The following is a 20,444-nucleotide window of genomic DNA, read 5'->3' as shown; positions in this document are numbered from 1 at the left end:
CACCAGCAATGCTAAAAGAACACCATTGGAATAACAACGTAGGAGAGAAGAGGAGCTGATCTCGGATGTAGACCAGGCAATTGATGGATCGGCATTAGGCTGGTGCCTCCAATAAGACCATGTAGTACCCAGTTATCCTTGATTATCACACGACTATGTTTATGTAATAAATCAGTGGTAGGATTCAATGTGATGCCATAATTGTCAACAGGTTAAGCAATCAAGCTCAGGGTTGATATCTAAGCATAATCGTTTGTCTATTTCCTACATGCATGCATATATAAATAGTTGCCTGAATCCTTCGGTCCACGACGAATTCCTAAAAATGATCTTTTCCCCATTTAATGTCCACAAAAATGCATTGATGTACTTTCAACTAAGAGAAGCCCCCAACCATGCCATTGTGAACAGCAGATATTTGAGGGACCCGTTTATATTCATGCAGGAGTTGAATAGAGAAACTGGTATAAGTTCAAGAGAAGCGCAAGTATAGATGTTCTATTTGAACTGTACAAGGGATACACTTTCTTCTCTATTGTTTTAGAAAAGTGGTTTGCTCTATTATTAAACATAAAATAACACCATAATTGAATTCAACACATCAGTATTGTAATTTATAAAGAACGATCCGTTCCCGTTCGTCTTATCCCCAGGGAACAACTCGGTTGAGAACGACTCTCCAAAATCAAATTTCGTTGCCAAAGCATAACAGAGTGTGGCCAGCAAGAAGAAACAGAGTAGAGAGAGACCCCAACTCAAGGCTGTGAACTGCCACTCTGCAGAACTGACTTCCAAGCCCTGACCCAATCCTCCATAGCAACTGCAGCATGCACAAAGGCAGCATCAACACCTCCAAGCCCCACCTTCACATTCTTCGCAATCTCCAAAATGCAATCCTCAGCAGTAACAGCAGTCCTTGGCAGCGTCAGTGACTGAAAGAAGGGAAGAACCTCTTCCATCCACTTCACCCCCTTCCACTCTTTCTTCAACGCCTCCAAGGCCTCACTGCCCCCTCCCTTTCGTCTCACCACATATGGCAACCCGCTCTTTGCTCCATACCCTAAGTGATCACAAATTGCCTTTGCACACAAACCTGCCCAAATGTCCTCCAATGTCTCATACCTTGTCTTACCCTGCATCAGAAGCCCAGAGAACATGGCCACCCCAATCAAGCTCTTATCAAAAGCCAAATTGACCCCACTCACTGGGAAGAAAGCACCCCTTGGGACCGTCATTACAGCATTGACACACCTTGAGTTGGTCAACCCGGCCTTGACGAGCGCCGTTGGTGCATCATAGTCCGGCAGGCCCACCCAGAGGCCACATGACAAAGCAGTTGAGGCCCCACTCCTCAAGCTGAAGGGGTAGCCTCTCACAAAATCAGTCCCTGGCCTGTAAGGGTCATAAAGGGTGTTAAAATAGTAGGGAGTGGAAGGGGAAGTCAGGTTTTGGAGATGTTGCTTTATGGGATCAACTAAATGGCCCTTCTCATCAATCATGGGAACACAGTCAGGGTCAATGGCTACAATGTAGCGACGGGTGGAGACAAGGTAGCCGAAGTAGCGAGCAGAGAGTCCCGAGAAGTGGAGAGAGGAGAGGAGATCATGGCCTAAAAGGGTTTCCATGTGGCTCTTGGTGTAGACATCGGAGTTGAAACCGGGGGGAATATTTAGGTCTTGTTGTTTGTGATCGAGGATAGGGTCCTTGACAATGATGAGATGGTATGGGGTGAGGACAGGCCGCCATTCTTCAAGGAAGGGGCCAAGGTTTGGGTTTAATGCTGTTATCACGACATCCACTTCGTCTTGATTCATTGAGTTATCGGACATTGCTACCTCTCCTCTTGGTACAAATGGTTGGTTGTAATGTAATTGTAGGAATAGGAAGGATTTTGGCAAACTCCTAGAGTACTAGTGGCCTGTTGGCAGTCTCAGTATAAATTAGAGGGAAATAGGAGACGTGAGAGAGAGAGAGAGAGCGAGAGACTCAGCCATCCATTCGTCCCTCTGACTGCCTGGTTTGATATCTGCTAGTCCTTGTGGTTTGTGGATCTTGGGGTTGTTGGGTTAGTCACAGCTGCCGCTCCTTGCAACCTGTGTAAAAATACATGAAATGGAATAGAAGAAAGATAATAAAAAATGTGTAATAAATAAGAAATAAACAATTGAGTCACTAAATAATAAAACCTTAGCTGTTGTCATCTCATGCCCACTTGACCAAGACAACAAATTAAAGGAAGCATATGATTCAACGATGGAATAACAAATAGGCAAGGATGGCAATAAATTTGGAACGAATGCAACTTACGGGTCGGAAGGATTGGGTTGAATAAGTTTCGTGGGATCTGAAGGGAATCTATCAGTGCAATGATGGACTCACTTCCTGCGTTCATAAAGACACTGAGCACCTTCTCATTTAACTTTCCAGCCTCTATTGTCTTCTGTCATTCCCATTCCACAGAACAATTCATCAGAGTAATTCAATAATCTGAAAATGATAATCCCTACAGTACAAAAATTTGTTTAAAGCATGTGGTAACAAGGAACCATTCTTGCTTGCCCCAACACTTCATTACCCAATGCAATTACAAAGTAGAGGTTGCAATTACAAGACTATGTACACTAGACAATGTCAATGTAACTAATACATGCAAACCAATTACATAGAACATGACCATAACAACAATACATGGACGTAATTACAATCTCACAAGCACAAAATCAAACACAAAGCAACTTGAGAAACATGAGAAACCAACTAAAGCAATTTGCCCAATGATTACCTCAATGGGGTTTACACACCCCATGCCGGATTACATCAACCTATAGCGCACGGATCAAGGCCCTTTCTCGACTAAGTGGGAAGCTCCAAGATGACACCCTGACCAAGCATCCAATAGTGTGTAATGGGCTGTAGGAAATGAGGTACAAGTCAGCTGCAACTCGTTGGTTTGGGCGTACCTCTAATTGGGAGGGAGAGATGGTAAACAAAATTAACTTAATCAACTATGATAATTGAGTACATTGCTAGGCACATAGTAAACATAGTAATGAACTCCAAGGGGAGCCAAATAGTGGCTAATCTAATGGAAAAATGAGGGCTGAGATCAATCCATGAAAATGGTGTGGAGACTACAAAAATTCGGGCTATGTTCAACCCTTGGTGAGATTGGCTTAATGAGACTAGTAAGTAGGCTAGCATATGGGCCAGAACATGGCTAATCAAGACTCAATGTGAGTTCCAAACAATGGGCCATGGAGAGTTAAGGAGAGAGTGGCGTGGAGGCCAAGGGAGCATGAACTTTGGTATTGCTAGTACCATGAAAAATGGGCTCCCATGGCCCCTATTTATATAATAGAGTTAGGGCAACGGTCAAGTCTAGTATTCTACATAGTAATCTGTATTCTTAATGGAGGAGCAATGAGTCATTTATCATTGTGATCCATGGTGTGAACAGAGGCTCTATTCAAGCCATTCATTCCTCTGGGCAGCTATCATGATCAAGGGTTTGATCTACACCTTACTCATGAGCTATTTGTAACCTTAATTCTCCTTTAATTTCAATTGTCATTTCTTTTGGGAAAAACTAGCCATTTCATTTATGAAAAACTAACTCTCATATTCACTTAAATTTGATTTCAACTTCTAAATAAGTAATGGAGAGTCACTCACGAAAAATTCATTAAAGGAGAATTCATGATTTTGCAAGGCAACCTACCCCATAATCCTCAAACCATGTTCTCAAACCGACCCAATAGAATGCATGAGGCTCATGCTTGCTCCATCAAAGTCGGCCAATAGGCAGCAGGATTACAGAAACATAACGTGGATTTCAATTGCTCCTAAAAGGATATATTTATACTTTTTGGGGCACATACACCAAAACTCAAGGGGGTGATACTCCTCTCTCTAGCACATAGGCACTTCCTTTCCCATAAAGTAGACTCCCAAAGTATGGTTATGATGGGCAAATGCCGTGTAGGTGGGTATTTCAAGGATTGGCCCTTGCCATGGCAAGCCTCCAACCTACAAACAAAAGTATCTTACTCCTAGCCCACTATCATTGAGCATCTGTCCGATCTCGACAGGGGATGACCCTACAAATCCTTCTAGGTTGTTGGTTTGGGCTAAGAGCCTCATGCCCAAGGTCGAAGGCCGAAGGGTTTTGACTCTTTTTTTTTTTTTTGATAAAGTATTGAAGGGTTTTGACTCTTTTCTTACCAGGCCTAAACTACTCAACCCAGGTGAGTCACATGGGTGCAAGTAGGTACTTTTATGGGGAAGATTACTTGCCTCACCTTAAATGGGCCTAAGACATATCCTAGTTCCTTGAAGGACCACACTCCCACTAGAGCCGAAATATCTCACTAATAATGGGTCTGAGGTCATAAACTCCAACAACCTTGTGACTAGGAAACAAATTCTAGGAGCAAGAAAATTAAAGCCAATGTACCTGGGCCAGGACAAGGCCCATGGCCGTAATGGCTTCCCAATGGCCATCTTCAACCAGTTAAGGGATACCCGGTGACCAGACGCGCTCGCCTTTTTCAACAAATTTCACACAAGGAAAGGATCCACAAGGACATGGACGCCACTTTTGTGATGCTCATCCCAAAAGTCAAGGGGTCGAAGACCTCAAATACTTTCAATTGATCAGCCTATTAAACCTCTTAAAATGATGGGCTCAGGCATAAGTGCTTAAATGAGCTATTTCACCAAATAAAGTGGACTTTGTTAGAGATAGACAGATCCTAGATGGGGCCTTGTGGCCCACAATTTATCCATTAGAGACACGTAGGAAAAACTCCCAGTGATAGCTATTAAACTTGACTAGGAAAAGGCTTATGATCATGCGGGCTGGTTCTTACTTGATGACGAACTCCAAAAAATGGGTTTCGGAGATAAGTGGAGGCTCTGAATTAAGGGGTTTATGTCAGCCCCTCACTTCTCTATTCTTGTTAATGGGGGCATGGGTCACTTCCCATCTTCCAAAGGGATGAGGTAAGGGGACCCATTTTCACACTTTCTAATTGTCATTATGGCCAAGGTTTTCAACAGATAATTAGATAGATTGCCTCAAAGGCTTCTTGTCCTGCAATCTCTCACTTACAAATACGCATATGACACCCTTGTCTTCTGTGATGCCTACGAGTAGAAATCAACACTTTGTGTGCTCTTTTAAGGTGTTTTGAAGTTTCAAAGGGGATGAAACTAAGAATGCCCAAATCCAAAGTCATGGGGATCGCCACTGATAATTAAACCATAGTTGTTGGAAACACTTGGCCTAAATCGTTTAGGAACCGGAATAGCAGAATCACCGTCGGCTCGAAGATTCCTATCTTAAGAATCGTTGTTCGTACAATAGGAATCGCGGGGAACGATAATCCTAGTTTTTGAGAATAGTGTTTCAACCGAAATAGATAGTTTCATCCACATATGGAATCAAGATTCTCATTCCCCTGGAATCGACACTCCAGAAGTCAAGATTAATTAATATTTGGAATCGAGTTTCCAACAACTATGAAATCGATTTTCTGACATATGTAGAACATAGATATGTTGTTGTTACAAATCGTGATTCTAAAATATTTGAAATTTTCTTATGTACATGGATCAGAGATCCATGCCAATTTGATATCAAGATTTACAATAATATGGACTATGGAATGCATTTGACAACCCGTACCAGGAATCGAGATTTCATTTTTATGAGAAGGAAGCTCCAAGCACATCTTGAGCCTTATCAACTTTAGAATCTATATTGGATGTCTCTTATTAGAAGGTTTCTCAAATTTTAAAGTGATTGTGTTCACTATTGAACTTACGATCATTATATATAAAAGAAAGGTATTTCTAAATTGTGATTTTGACTTTATTATTATAGAGACAAAATAGGATTATGTCTACACCATGGTTTTACTTTTAATTGTATGTGATGTATTTACCAGTTATATTTAAAATTTAAAATAAAAGCTGTCTAGGGTGGCACAAGTAAAATAATGAAAACCTGCAACCACTAGAAGCATTAGAAGGAAGATTTCTACTCCAATTTTTAGGAATTGCACAACCATCATAGACATTGGACATTATGTAATTTGAAATGGTTTTTTTTTTCTTTTTTACTTGGAATTTATATATTTTTTAATCCAGATTTAATCCTCATTGGAATCCAGATTCGATATATTTGGGAACGTCTACCCACAATTAATGGGTTCAAGTTTCGAAAGATGTGTTGGATCGAGATTCCGAAATTAAGGAATCGAGTTTCCTTGGTTCCGATAAATATTTTCGAAAGATGTGTTGAATCGAGATTCCGAAATTAAAGAATTGAGTTTTCTTAGTTCCGAAAATGGTTTCTAAAGAAGTGTAGAATTGAGATTCCAAAATTAAGGAATCGAGTTTCCTTGGTTTCGAAAAACGGTTTTCGTGGAGATTCCTTAATGGAGACGAGGAATAGGGTTTCGGAACTGGAATCGTGAGGTCGGTGGAGAGATTCCAGTAACTATGAATTAAACTACCACAGCCTTGGTCAATCGCTTTCTAAGTTCAACTCATTGTTGGCAAAGTATCTGGTCTGCCACTGTGCATTGGGAACCTTAGGAAGCACCTTCAGGATACATTAGTGGAAAGATTTTATTGCAATCTTACATCATGAAAATTTAAGCTTCTCTATTTGGGGGTCACACTCTAATCAAGGAAACCCCAACCACCGCGCCTATATATCAAAAGTCACTATTTTAGATGCCAATTTTGGTTGCCTCACACCTTTAACAACTTATAAGAAACTTTTTGTGGTCAAGGGCAAAGGGGCCCCACAAATTCTACTTTGCAAAGGAGAAAGTCTGTCAGCCCAAACCATATGGAGGACCTGAGATCGCCGCCTCAAGCAATCGAATATTGACAGGTAGGGAAATAGTAGTGACATTTGGCCACCCAATAGGAGCACCTATCGTAGGTAGTCGTAGGCACAAATATAGCACCAATAATTCTAGATGACTGCAAAGGGGATCCGCTAATACCAATCCTCAAGAGTGTGGAGATCACTTGTAGCCAACTACAATCAATTCTGCTTGAGAGCATGCTTTAAGCGAAGAAGTGGTGATTGTGTAAGCTACTGGTTGGATCTTTAGTGAATCTGCCTTGACGAGATCAGCTCCACTCCCTGTTAATTTTGGCCACGAATCAGGAGGCCATATCGCACAATCATTTGACTTGTCGGAAGGCACTAGAGTATGGAACCCGAAGAACACCTATGCAAGACCAAGAACTCCTTGACAAGCAACCTAACTTCCCAGTGGGGCCAATTATAAGTTGATTTGGGCCCCGTAATCAGACCATCGCTGGTGGAGGCAAAAGTTCGTACTAAAACAAGGAAACAAAGTTCATTTGTTGACGATATTCACGAGTATCTTTACGATTCAATATTCAATCTAACCATACTAAGATTCTCCTTAATATCCACATACATGTGACATGACTGGAACAACAGGTATCTTGTTCACCAATGCCTCCAACTGACTAATCCATGATTGAAAACATATGTGGGATTTTGTATAATTACTCCACAAATGCAACTACTCGATGTCGACTCTCACTAATTGTAGAACTTTCAATAAGTTGCAGAAGATCTAGCTTAATCCCTGGATGGTTAAAAAATGTTTGATATTGGATTTCAATATTGAAAAGCTTCTCTACTGGGGGATCGAGTGATAGAGATGTGAGAATCAAGTGATCTCCGTCACAATTAATGGGAGGCACCTTCCCTTAGGGACGGTCCAGCTCAAGGAACACCGTTTCGCACCCTAGGAGCTAATCCTCCTTAGGAGCTCTAGCTCCTGATTATATGGATCTCACTTCCATTTAGTATGGGATCTCAATCCATATCCTTTGAGTCACTGGAATATGATCATATGATTTTCATTGTGTGATAATTGATTGAAATCAAATTAAGACAAATTGTCAATTACAATGATGATCATATTCACTAATTCAAGAGCATGTACACACGGTGCTCATACGAGAAATATACACCCAGAATTTAAGCCCAGTCTGATTTGTAAAGAAAAAAGAAAGAAATAAAAAAGATAAAAGATAAAATTAAAATAGTCACATACACTCTTTAACAATTTGATCAAGATCAAACAATGAAGAAAGGGGGAGCGGGGAGCGAATGCTCCAAAAAAAAATGCTCCAGGGCATCAACTTCAAATTTAAAAGGATTCCTTTGACTTTTTTAATCATGTATGAATTTTGGTAGCACCTTTTCAAAAAGTTTCAAACAAGTTATAGATGATGGAACTTTGAGAATTCTTAGGGGCATTTTGTGGTTAATACCCTCAAATCCAATTTCATTCTCTTGCACGATGTGGGAATGCCACTTAGTGCCCCCCATCTCCACAATTGTCTTTACAGTAGCCTCTTTCTACAATGCCCTCAGCTTTCCAAACCAATGCACCGCAAATACCTAAGAACCAGTTATAATTAGTTAGGTTTGGCACATCCCTATGCACATTAAAGCAGAGGCCTTTAACTGGATAGGTGCCTCACACAAAATCAATGTTCAAGAAGGCGGATGCAGCCACCTAGGTGGCAGGCCAAGGGTCCTAGCCGCTTATGCACCTAGGCGGCTGCCCAGACACTTGGGTGACTTGGCGGCTTGCATAGGGGAGAGGAACAGATCCTTGCGGATTGTTGGATACCCCCGCCCCCCCCACCCCACCCGGGCCCCTGTTTTTTATTATATAATTTTATTGTATATGGAAAATAAATAGGATTAACAATTCAAGGAAAAGTAAAACCAGCATGATCAAAGAAAAAAAGTTCTAGGTAAAACCTACGTGTCAAAATTGCAATAATTTAATACATAAAACCAATAAAAATTTACTCATGCAATTATTTCATAAGGCAAGTATTAAACTAACTCATGAAAAAAAATTATGGGAATAAAATTTATGAATCATACAAGTAAACTCATGCATATTAAAAAAAAACAAATTATTCATTTGGTTTGGGGCATTGAACTTTTTCCATTGAATTGCTTTTCCAAACTACATATCAAATGGGGAGAAAAATCCAAATAGTTGATAACAAGTCATATACATATCATAAAGTATCAAAAAGAAAATACAAAAAGTAAACAATAGCATCATAATAAATTTTACACACAAAAAATATATAACCCTAATTAAAATTATTGAAATATACCAACCTTAAATGGAACCGACATCAACCCCATTCAAAAAAATTTGGTTCCCAAATCTCTTTTACAACCACTATAAGCCTCAAAAAGATTAGGGATCAATATCCTTCGATTTTGTGAGAATTTGAGGAGGTTGCAAAAAAGAAATTGATCTCTTGACAAATTTAAAAAAAAAAATTTGAGGGTTTTTCTCTCTCTAAACCTCACTAGAATGGTTTTCGGGGAGAAAGAATGGCCCCCTATACCCCCCTTTTAAGGAGGGAAAATGTTAAAAATACCCATTGGCCAAGGGGCATTTTCCGCCCTCGGCCTCAAGTTTTCAAGATGTCACCCAGGCGCCCGCCTTTCAGGCTGCCTTGGTGGGGGCCATAGGACACCCACCTATAGGACCTACCGCCTAGCCCACGCATAGGCGGTTTGAGAAAATAGCCACCTAGGCAGTTGGGTAGCCGAATTTTTGTACATTGAACAAAACCTTGACTCTCAAACACATCCAGAAAGGGGGTATTCCTCTAGCAAACTAGTGCACAATGTGCTGGAAGAGAATAATGACTGCCTGGTGATTCACTACAATCTGATTGCCGGTTCTACTTATAGAGCACTTTAATTGGGTTTGGATGATACCAAAATCCATCAAAATTTTAACCCTACACTGGTTATCCTGTCTGTGCCCTGTTTCCTGTAATGGAGACTGACCTTCCTAGCCCATAACTGGTCTCGAACGACAGAACAAAACCAAAAGACTTTCTAATACTTCCACTCAAGTATTTTATTATCAACTGACCAGAAGACATGATCATCTCTTTGGCCCTTTGCCAAAAAGAGTTAAAGAATTATGCGGCAACAGACTTGATCAACCAATGGAAGCATGTTATTTGGGACGCCTAAAGCCGTATCTAGATCATCCTTGTGGCTGCCAAATGCCCATGGAAATCAAGTAAAATATTAATCTGTTCTAAAGGAAACTCCTTACCGGCAGGCACATATGGCATAACCACCAAAGACCCAGATCCTACCTTCCAAACTTTCCGCAATTGTTGTGCCACATAGACTCAAACACATGCCCTAACCAGTTGGTCTCCAAATGTTCGAACCGCTCATCAAGGGAGATACCAAAATGTCAAAGAGTGGACCAACAAATCCTCATCCTGTTCGTGCAGGCTCAAACACCCATTCAAACAAATGCACAACCTACGATCAGCTTGAAGGTATCTTTTAAATTCACTTAAAGGTAAGCAGACACCATATCCAGTTCCTTACTAGTGAAGGCGTGGTTTGGCATTACATTTCCATTGCATGATTATCAGCCCTATCAACCTCAAACCAGTAGCATAACCACTTCCCCATTTTTTTTGTATACACTGTGCTTCATGTTTGCGCTCATAAAACACACAAATTTTTCATCATACACTCAACTGGACAATGTATGATTAGATCAACAAAAAAGTTACTCATACAAAAACCAGAGAAAAATCAACACTTTTCTATAATCAGCACGTCAAATAACAGCCAATCACACAGGCAACAACATAGACAATTAATATCTTCAAATAACATTTAGAATTGAATACACAGAGAAGATGAAGATTATTGAGGGACTAAGTAAGTCTAATCTGCAAAGTCACACAACGATTTTTTTTTTTTTTCGTCTAAGGAAAATTAGCCACGAACTATTTATCTCAGAAAAGGTAGAAATCTAAAATACATACCAATATCCATCAGACTATCAGAAAACAGGACAGGGATTGATCCCCCGATTTCTGAAATACAAAAGAATGAGATTGAAAGAAGGAAACAGAAAAGACAGAGAGATAGAAAGCTGACCAAGAAGAGCTGGAGAAGTAGAGGATCGGGAATGGAGGAGAGATCGTGGATGTGATAGATATGGAGGACTGCGTTATCGATGGTGAGAGAGCGGAGAGAGGGGGGTCTCATCTGACTCCACCTACCAATCGTTATTCTTATTATTAATATTGCAGGGACACCCCCCGCAACATTATAACAGGAAAAAAAACAACTGTTGTTTGCCCATGGGCGGACTTGCGAACATAATTCGCCCAGGGCTTAGATTTGATCAAGGTCGAATGGACCGTCACATATTTACTTTTTTTTTTTTTTTTTTGCAAAAAGATATTTTACTCCGTTGGTAAAACTCCACTCAAAATTATTTTTATGAATTCAAATTTTGAGAATATAACCTCTTCAACCTGTAATCAATGAATAAAATTTCTAATTGTACCTTTTTTATTTTAAAAAAATAATGTTTCGAGATTGAATAAAGACCATCCAATTTTCAACCAGTGAGAATAAAGTGTTAGAAAACTCAATTTTTTTTTATTTCTTGTAGTAATTATCTAATATTTCTTAAGTGGTTCTGAAAAGTTCAGATCAGGACCGTCTAATAATTCTTAAGTGATTCTCAAACTTTCGCATAGTAAAAATCCTCCCACTCAAGTCTTCTTATCAAGGGAGTAAAAGTAAACTATGCCCTAGTGACCATGGTATACGTGTTCTTACTTTTTATTTTTAATTGTTTTTTAATACATAAACCGGGTGGATGCACCAAATAAAATGTTTAAAATATTCAAATACAAATATTATAAAAATATCTTGGAAACTTTCAAGGTTATCTTTATCATTTTTTCATTCGAAATATTTCTTCTTTTATTTCTATGGGGTTTTTCTAAGTAGGGATGCCCTAATTTTCATGTAAAAATATTTTTTCAAATAATTTAGAAAAGCATATATGAATTGTCCAAGATCCGATTTAGTCTAGGCCTTTGAGCATACAAGATGAGGCACGGAGTGGGTGTGCCTCTATCTTTTCCAAAAAAACAACTATTAGGTGTAGCAACCGAGTCTCTTAGGTGCAACATTTTAAAATTGGGAAAGTATACAATGAGACCATTTATAAGGTAGTCACAATTAATATCAACCATTGGATGTGAAATTTGGTGGCTGTATTTATTTCATTGACCAAGCTTAAAGTTCAAAAGAAATTTTTTTCAACTTTTTAACGCAACCAAGCTATCAGATTTCACATCGAATGATTGTAAGTAATTGTAACCTCCTTGTACCAATGGTAAAGGGTCTTATTGTATACAATCCCTTTAAAATTTTACAAATCAAGCAGGGGTACACCTAGTGTTATACATTTTTAATTAAAAGTACAATGACATCTCACTCATACATCTCTCTTTAAAATCGAATTACAGTAACATTAGAGTATCATAAATATCTCTTTACATTCCCATAACCATCTCCATATTGGAGTTTGGTTGGGTGAAATGAGGGCAGAAAATGGTATGATTTCCAAAAATGAAAGCTCGAACTCTTCATGTTTTCGAGAATGCAGGAGCGTCATCTCAAGACGATATTTGTCCCTTTTCAATATAATATTTGACGTGCATAAGAATGATAATTCATCATCCTGATAAAGAAAACATAGAGGTCTTTTACAATGTTCCTAAACTCTATACGCCCAAGTTTGGAACCCGCCCATGAGACACTAGAGTCTTGATACTTTAAAGAGAGAAAGAGACAAAATCGAGTAGAGAGAGAGAAAGTTAGCCCGTTTTTCTCACTAGAATGGTATGTTCACTAGAATGGTATAGAATGGTATCTTATTGAGAGGCTAAAAGTTGTTACGAATGTGTAGCTTGTATCAGTAGGAGGGCCATTGTTATAGAGCACCAAGTATAGATATGTGGGCCATTGTTATAGAGCACCAAGTATGGATAGGAGAGCCTTTGTTATAGAGCACCAAGAAGCTGCCTATTCAGTGTTGTGGTAGTGGTGGTTATATGCACAACCAACATCTACAAGTTACATGCACTTTAACTCTCTTGATGATAGTTGTTCTAGATTCATTTTGCCTCCATCTCATCAACGATTCGATAACCGTTTGATGTCTCCTATACAAATCAACGGTTAGATGACTGTTGATCCTCCATACAACCTAGGCTCACAAAAAGTGCAAAGTGTACCATCAAGCTCCCATGCCCTCACATACACATGTGAGTGTATGTGCATCACACGTTTCATGTGCTCCACACATGTACCTTTTCTTTCTTTTATACTTAACATATATTTCATAGGAATACGTGCTCTTAAATACTGCTCAACAAACTCTCTCTTCTTCAATATGGGACTCAAATCCACATCCTTCTATCTACAAAAGCAATTTAGAAAATAACAATAAAACCAAAGTTATTGTTTTGAAATACATTTGACCACTTTTCAAGCAAAAAATACTAACAATGCATTCACTTACATGACTTGAGTTTGCAATTTAGACATGACAATGTACATACAATTGTACTTGATTTACATAGAGCTTCAACAAACACTTTTACATTAGATTTTGACAATATTGACATATGTGTGTTTCGGACACTCGCCACACAAAGCCAAATTATCGTACAATTTGTCCATAAGTAACTTTTCAGATTTATTACACCCCACACTAGAATTTCAAACCAATAGCACTATGATCTAGGCTCTATTACTTCCTAGTAATGGCAAGCATAAAGATGCTCGATATGAGCCAAATCACATCATATATGAGAGCGATTTTCAGTAGTAAAATGGAGAAAAAATACTAGGTTTGAGGTGCCAAAATCAAGGCAATTTAGTTGTAAAACATAGGAGTATGAAAGGGGTTCATTAGAGCATAGTCATAGCTTGAAACTAAGGCACAAAGAAAGACTCTACATTAGCATACGAAAGCTCAAATGTGGTGTTGAAACACGAAAGTGTAGATAAGAGAGGTTGATCTAGTGAGGAACCCAGGGTATTTAAAGATCTAGGCCTTGTGAAGGCCATCGACCTTCTCTCTCTAGGCGTGACTAGTGGTCATGACTTGTACTTTCTCTTTTTAACTCTCTCCTTTATATAGGCGTGCTACACGTCCTATCATACTCTCTCACTAAGTCGTGCCACTCTCTCTTGCATGGCATCCTCCATCAATAATGGAATGAAGTCTCTCTCATGGAGGGGGGAAAAGGCTCCTATTTAAAGGCCCTGATGAGTGTTAAATTTTGAGATGAACATTTAGAGTCATAGATGCAGGAATCCTGAGTTATCCCTTGACCAAATTCGAATCCAATTTCCCTTCACATTTTGAATTAAAAAATCCCACCTATTGAAATTAAACTTTAAATAAATTTTGATCAAATTTCAAGCAATTGTCATATATTAAATTGTCTATGATCTAAAACATATTTTGTGAAAGAGATAATATAGAGAGGGGTGCCTCATTCTTGATTCATTTCTTCTCTATCTAAGTCTTAAATTAAGATATTAGGAGTTTCTTATACGATGATTTTCTGGGAGTTTTAGAAGGGGGGTATTTATAGGTTGAGGTAGGGTTATAGTTGAAAATAAATCAATTCGATCCAAGGGTCCATATTTAGTCAAGAACTCTTGGAAATAGTTGAAAATAAATCAATTCAATCCAAGGGTCCATATTTAGTCAAGAACTCTTGGACTTTCAGATTTTCTTATAATATTCAGATAAATCGGACTTATTTATACTTATCAACCCAAATTGGGCAAGGGAACCACCGCCCTGAGTCCATCGGGTCGCGCGAGGCGCGGTCCCTTGTGCAGCCCAATGCTCACTGCCTCGCACACGTCATGCACGACACGGATCGCCTCGTGCGGCCCGACGCTCCGTGCATCGTCCAGCCCACGTGGGGGTATTTTGATCATTTTCCCCGTTGGCCCTCCCGAGACTCCAACTTTCAATCAGTATGTCCAATTTGAGTGTATGTCCAATTTGAGTGATTCGTGGACCTTTAGAAAGCTATCGGGGCCTACTATAGCTTGTGATAGGTTTTGGATGTTTTTGAGGCAGTTAAATTGGATTTTAAGTTTACTAGGGTCTACTAAAATTTGTGTAGTCCGGTTTATGTGAAATAGCCAAATTTTCAAAAGGGGTCTCTACAACAGGGTAAAAGTTGCCCGATTTTTTGATGAATTCACCGCGTAGTATATTACTTGACCGAGTAGTTTAAAAATCAGCCAAGTAGTTCATCGTAGCGGAGGCTCCTTAAGGGCGAACCTTGAAATGAGGACTACTTGGGCTCGGACAGTGCCCATGCCTTAGTTACTCAGCCGAGCTGCAAAAAGTCGGCCAACTTTTCTACCATTGGTTATTACATGTTAGGGTTCTTGTATAGGTACGTGTGTGAAGTTATGCAAAAATGTTTATACATTCTAAAATTTTCAGTTTAAGAAATTGTTTTGTTATTTTGAATTAGATGCTTGATAGTTGTAGTTTTTTATTTTTATTTTATTTTGTAGTTTTTATTTTTCAACATTATATTATTTAATTTTATCTATTAACATAATTATGTTTATTTTATTCATTTGATGTCTTATCATTTTATGAAATGATACTTTTTTTTCAAATTTCTCTTTCTTTTTATGCAAGGAGATAATTAATGGGGTTCTTATTTATTTTTTCTATTATTGTTGAAAAGTGGAAGAGTCGTACTATCTCAAAACAAATTGCACTTGGTAGCTCACGATTAAGAACTCTTGGGTTATGTTTGACAAAACTAAATTTTAAAATTCAGGTTTTCTAAAATTTGAATAAAAGCATTGCTAGATTTTCCATATATTAAGATTATCTATTATCTATATTCTATTTTTTTATGCATGTTTGACCGCTCATATATATTTGAAAGAGAAACAATGATAGGGGTTTTTAGAATGGGTCGTGAAAAAGCTTGACATCTGCCATTCAAGCTCAGAGCTCAAGCTTCAACAAAGATAGAAGAACAACAGATGAACATAAGATATAACCCTAATGTTTACAAAAAGAGAGGTTGGGTTGCTTTATCTTGCGATTCACCATGATTTATTTGACGATCCACCATGAGAGAGAGATTAAGATTGAGAAGGCATCCACTATGAGAGAGAGAAAGAGAGAATAAGATTGAGAGAGAGAAAGGGAGGGAGGTGACGATCCACCCTGAGAGAGAGAGATTGAAAGAGAGAAAGGGAGAGGGGGTGTCTTCGTTGAGAGAAGAGAAAAATAGGAAGGAGGGGAACAAAAGAGGGAGATGAGTGGATGAAAGAGAGAGACATAATAATTTTAAGTGTAGAGTGAGATAAAGTAGTGATATGTGAACGGTAAATACAAATCGTAGTTGTAAATCTATCAAAGATTACTGGCCTTGATAACCACCCATCACTAATTTTCTAAGACATGGGAGACCCCCAAAGGATCGTGCCGAGCGCAATAGTGTGTGTCGAATGCTACGAAATATACCCTCCTTGAAGGAGATGCTCTCTTCAGATGGTCATTTGACGATATTCTTCTTAGATGTGTGGACGTGCAAGAAGCAAATAAGGTCTTGGAAGAAGTACACTCAGGCATCTGTGGATTGCATCAGTCTGGCCCTAAGCTCTATGAACGGATATGCAGATTGGGGTACTATTGACATTTGATGATTGCTGACTCCTTAAACTATGCTAAGAAGTGCCAGGTGTGCCAAATACACTAGAGCCTTGTTCATCAGCATCTAGAGCCCTTACACCTACAGTGCCATCATGGCCCTTCTCACAATGGGGTATGGACATTGTAGGGCCTATTGACCCTCCTTCGGCAATGGGTCATGTCTTAATTCTAGCTGCAATAAATTACTTCTCCAAGTGGGCTAAAGCGGTCCTCCTTAAGCAAGTTCCTGGGACCAGAGTGGCTAATTTCGTCCTATATCATATCATATACCCGTTTGGAGTGCCTGACCAGATTATATCTGATAAGAGCTCTCAGTTCAGAAGTTGAATCTAGATGAACTGGTGGCACGTACCTCGGTGTTTGAGATCGCTCTCTTAAAACCTTGCTTAAGAGTAAGGGCAGCTATACCAATTGATGAGAGAGGAATTTTAGGTGGGTTCGGAACTTACTCAGGCTAGCTAGCATGAGCATCCTCTTCTATCATGAAGAAATCCCCCCAGCGGCTTTAGTTGGCTCGGAATCGCCTCCCTTGACCTGCAATTCTCTTGTTTTCTGTACAATACTTCTATTGTTAATTTGTAAGACAAGTGGGTCAAGGAGACCCACCCTTGTCTTAGGTCAACGTACGTTCATGTGAGAGTATGATGAAACGTAAAGTTTTAGATAAAGATAGAAGAGAGAAGAAAAACTCGATGGAGAGGCGAAGCTAGCATGACATCTGGATATATATCTACTCGGAGTGGTAGCAAGACAAGCATGGTCCTCAGGACCAACACAATGACAATACTACTCAAAACCGAGACCGAGATGGTGGTGCTAAGCTAGATCTACCCTCAGTCAAGTTAGAAGAGAAAAGGATGAAGAGAAGAGAGAGAGACAGCAGAGGGAAGAGGATTCCATATGGCAATGGGCATCGCCGTTGGCAGCACGACGAGGCGACATGTCCCTAGCGAACAGTGATAGCTCCTAACGAGGCACACAGTGATAACTTCCCATAGGTCTCGCAGTGATTACTTCTTATAGGGCGCACGGCGATGGGCGCAGGGAAGAAGCCAGCGCGCTACGACGAGTATTGCCTCAACCCTTTACAGACAGCAATAGGTATTGCCGTCAGCAACGGTCAAGCGACAGGGTGAAGATCTTGCGGGCAGCGATAGGCTTCGTTACCCGCGTCCTGCATTGAGGTGCTTAGGATACATCTGAAGACGGCGATGAGTAGCTCCGTCTGTATGCCTTGCGAAAGAGATAAAATAGAGGGAGAACGAGACACGCGCATAGAACTGTCATCGCCATGAGCGACCTGTGAGGCTACCAGAGAGGCATGCACAGCACTGCCACTGCCGTGCGTGGCCTCTGAGGAGATCTCAGATGGAGAAGACGAAGAAGAAAGAGAAGAAGAGAGAAAAGAAAAGACAAATAAGAGAGAAGGTTTACCTCAAACCTAGGGGTACCGGTCAAAAGTTTCTCTCACCTCACTCTCTCAAGCGTGACACAACAGTGGGAAGAAAGAGAAATTATATTCAGTAAAAACTCTCTCTTTTGCATGGAGATGGATCCTGTGTGTGTGTCTTCTTTTTTTTTCTACATACAATGCTGGTACGTATATATAGAATTTGCTCCAAACATGGGTGGATGATCAAAAGTAACTTTAATTGCTGAAAATTAAGATTAAATTGAATTTAAAAAAAATTAGAAACATTTGAGTAGATCTTGAAACTTTGGATCGATAGTGTACTCGTTCCTTGATGTTTTTTGGTGATTTCTTTGCTAAACTACACTGAGCATGCCGTTATGATCACAGGGCAACAAACGCAGCTCGATTCCATACCCGAATGAAGATTTCGTAACTTTGGAAGTTTTACGGGAATCTGGGATTTCGACGACAGAATTTGTAGTCGCCTAGTATGCAGAATCTGACTGTTCATCAGGTACGGGGTTCGGGTTAGTGATAGCCCGAGAACTTACACCCGAAATGGAATTGGTCTCACGTCGATCGAGCTCACGAGCGACGTAATCCGATCACTTGAGCGTGACACGACGCTGCTGAATTTCTTACACTTTCTTCATGGATCAACAACTTCTCTGTAGGCTTTCTTCGCGCTCAGTTGTCGTCACGAGGCGTGCCACATATCGAATTACTCGTCTTGACTAGACAAACATGCTCACCAAATTTGAGCACGAGTGAGATATGAGCGTCAAAATTCATTGGTCGTGACTGTCCCTTCCATGGTGTAGAGTTGCAGGGTGGCCACACGGGAATAGCATGCGGCTCCTCCTCTTTCAATCTTTTTCCTATAACTTCTTCCTGGAGTGTCCATTCGAACTGAAATTTGACCCCCAAGGGTTTTCAAGGATTAGTTGTAAATATCAAGGATTAGTTGTAAATATCAAGGATAATTTCTAAATATCGAGGATTATCAAGGATTAGTTGTAAATATCAAGGATAAGTTCTAAATATCAAGGATTAGTTGTAAATATCAAGGATTAGTTGTAAATATCAAGGATTAGTTTTAAATATCAAGGATAACTCAAAATCGAATGGTAAATACATCGAAATCGTCACGATAAATACACCTCATCCTTTTAGAGTCAAGAATAACACTCTGGTGCCCCCTCGATCAGATTGGAAGGCCCCATCAAAATACATCTCCCATGCATGAGCAAGTTCGGCACATAAAACTTCTTCATTGGGAGGGCACGTGATAAAGGAGATTTTGCTGATACAGGGTGTGCTGCGAGAAAATCAGCCAAATCTTTGCCCTTGATGGCCTTTTGTGTATGTGATGTCAAATTCCATCAACAATAATGCCCACTTGGCAAGACGTTCTATAAGCATGGGCATGTCATGATAAACTTTACTAGATCTGCTTTTGATATAAGTCTTATTTCATGACCAAGCAAGTAGTGGCAGAGCTTTTGTACTGTGAAGATTAGGGCCAGACACATCTTCTCAATAGGGGGATAATTCTTCTGGGCCCCTTGTATCCTGCAGCTGAGATAGTACAGTGCAATTTCTTTCCCTTCATTATTGTTCTACACCAACAATGCCCCGAGCGATTCATCGAGAGTGGTCACGTACAGGATGAGGGGTTTTCCTAACATTGTTGTTGAGAGCACTGGAGGATTGAGTAAATAATTCTTGATGTCATCAAGGGCTGCCTGACATGCTTCATCCCAAATGAATGGGGTATCTTTCTTTAACAGGTGCGTAATGGGTTTACAGCGACTTGAGAAGTTTGAGATGAACCTGCGGATATAAGCTAGCTGTCCTTGTAGAGATCGCAGTTATTGCAATGTAGTTGGTGGCGACATTTCCTGAATCACCTTGATCTTGACTGGCTCAACTTCCAATCATCGGTGTCTAACAATGAACCCTAAGAACTTTCCTGAATGCATGCCAAAAGCGCACTTCAGTGGGTTCATTTTGAGCTGATGCATGCGTAATTGCTCGAACACCTTTTCAAGTTCTCTCATCTGAGAGTCTTTCTCTTCAGATTTTACCACCAAGTCATCTACATAACATTCCACCTCTTTGTGCATCATGTTTTTTAAGATGGTCGTCATTGCTCTCTGATATGAGTCGCCAGCATTCTTCAGTCCAAAAGGCATCATTGTGTAGCAGAAGACCCCTTTTGGAGTCAAGAAACCAGTGGCTTCCTCATCTTCTGGTGCCATACGTATTTTATTATACCCCGAGTATTCATCCTTGAAGGAGAAGAATTGGCAGCAAACCGTAGAATTAATGAGCATCTTCGTGAATGGCAACGGGAAGTCATC

The 20,444-nt window shown here is 39.8% G+C and overlaps 2 protein-coding genes across 2 annotated transcripts; both read right to left on the bottom strand.

Moving 5' to 3' along the window:
* Positions 1-478: 478 nt before the first annotated feature.
* Positions 479-1,829, bottom strand: RGP5 (Alpha-1,4-glucan-protein synthase family protein). Its single transcript, XM_006850230.4, has one exon. The coding sequence runs from the start codon at positions 1,827-1,829 to the stop codon at positions 756-758; it is 1,074 nt and encodes a 357-aa protein (XP_006850293.1). The 3' UTR covers positions 479-755.
* On the bottom strand, positions 479-11,168 carry LOC18440079 (UDP-arabinopyranose mutase). The gene is made up of 3 exons (XM_011627244.3): positions 11,024-11,168; positions 2,308-2,440; positions 479-2,093 (listed from the first exon to the last, which is right to left on the bottom strand). The coding sequence occupies exons 1-3, from the start codon at positions 11,132-11,134 to the stop codon at positions 2,071-2,073; spliced, it is 267 nt and encodes an 88-aa protein (XP_011625546.1). The 5' UTR covers positions 11,135-11,168; the 3' UTR covers positions 479-2,070.
* Positions 11,169-20,444: the final 9,276 nt, after the last annotated feature.

Source organism: Amborella trichopoda, chromosome 6 (genome assembly GCF_054954075.1).
Source record: "Amborella trichopoda isolate Santa Cruz 75 chromosome 6, AtrichopodaSantaCruz75HAP2 v2.0, whole genome shotgun sequence".
NCBI lineage: Eukaryota > Viridiplantae > Streptophyta > Magnoliopsida > Amborellales > Amborellaceae > Amborella > Amborella trichopoda.
This window is presented reverse-complemented; position numbering and strand designations above follow the sequence as displayed.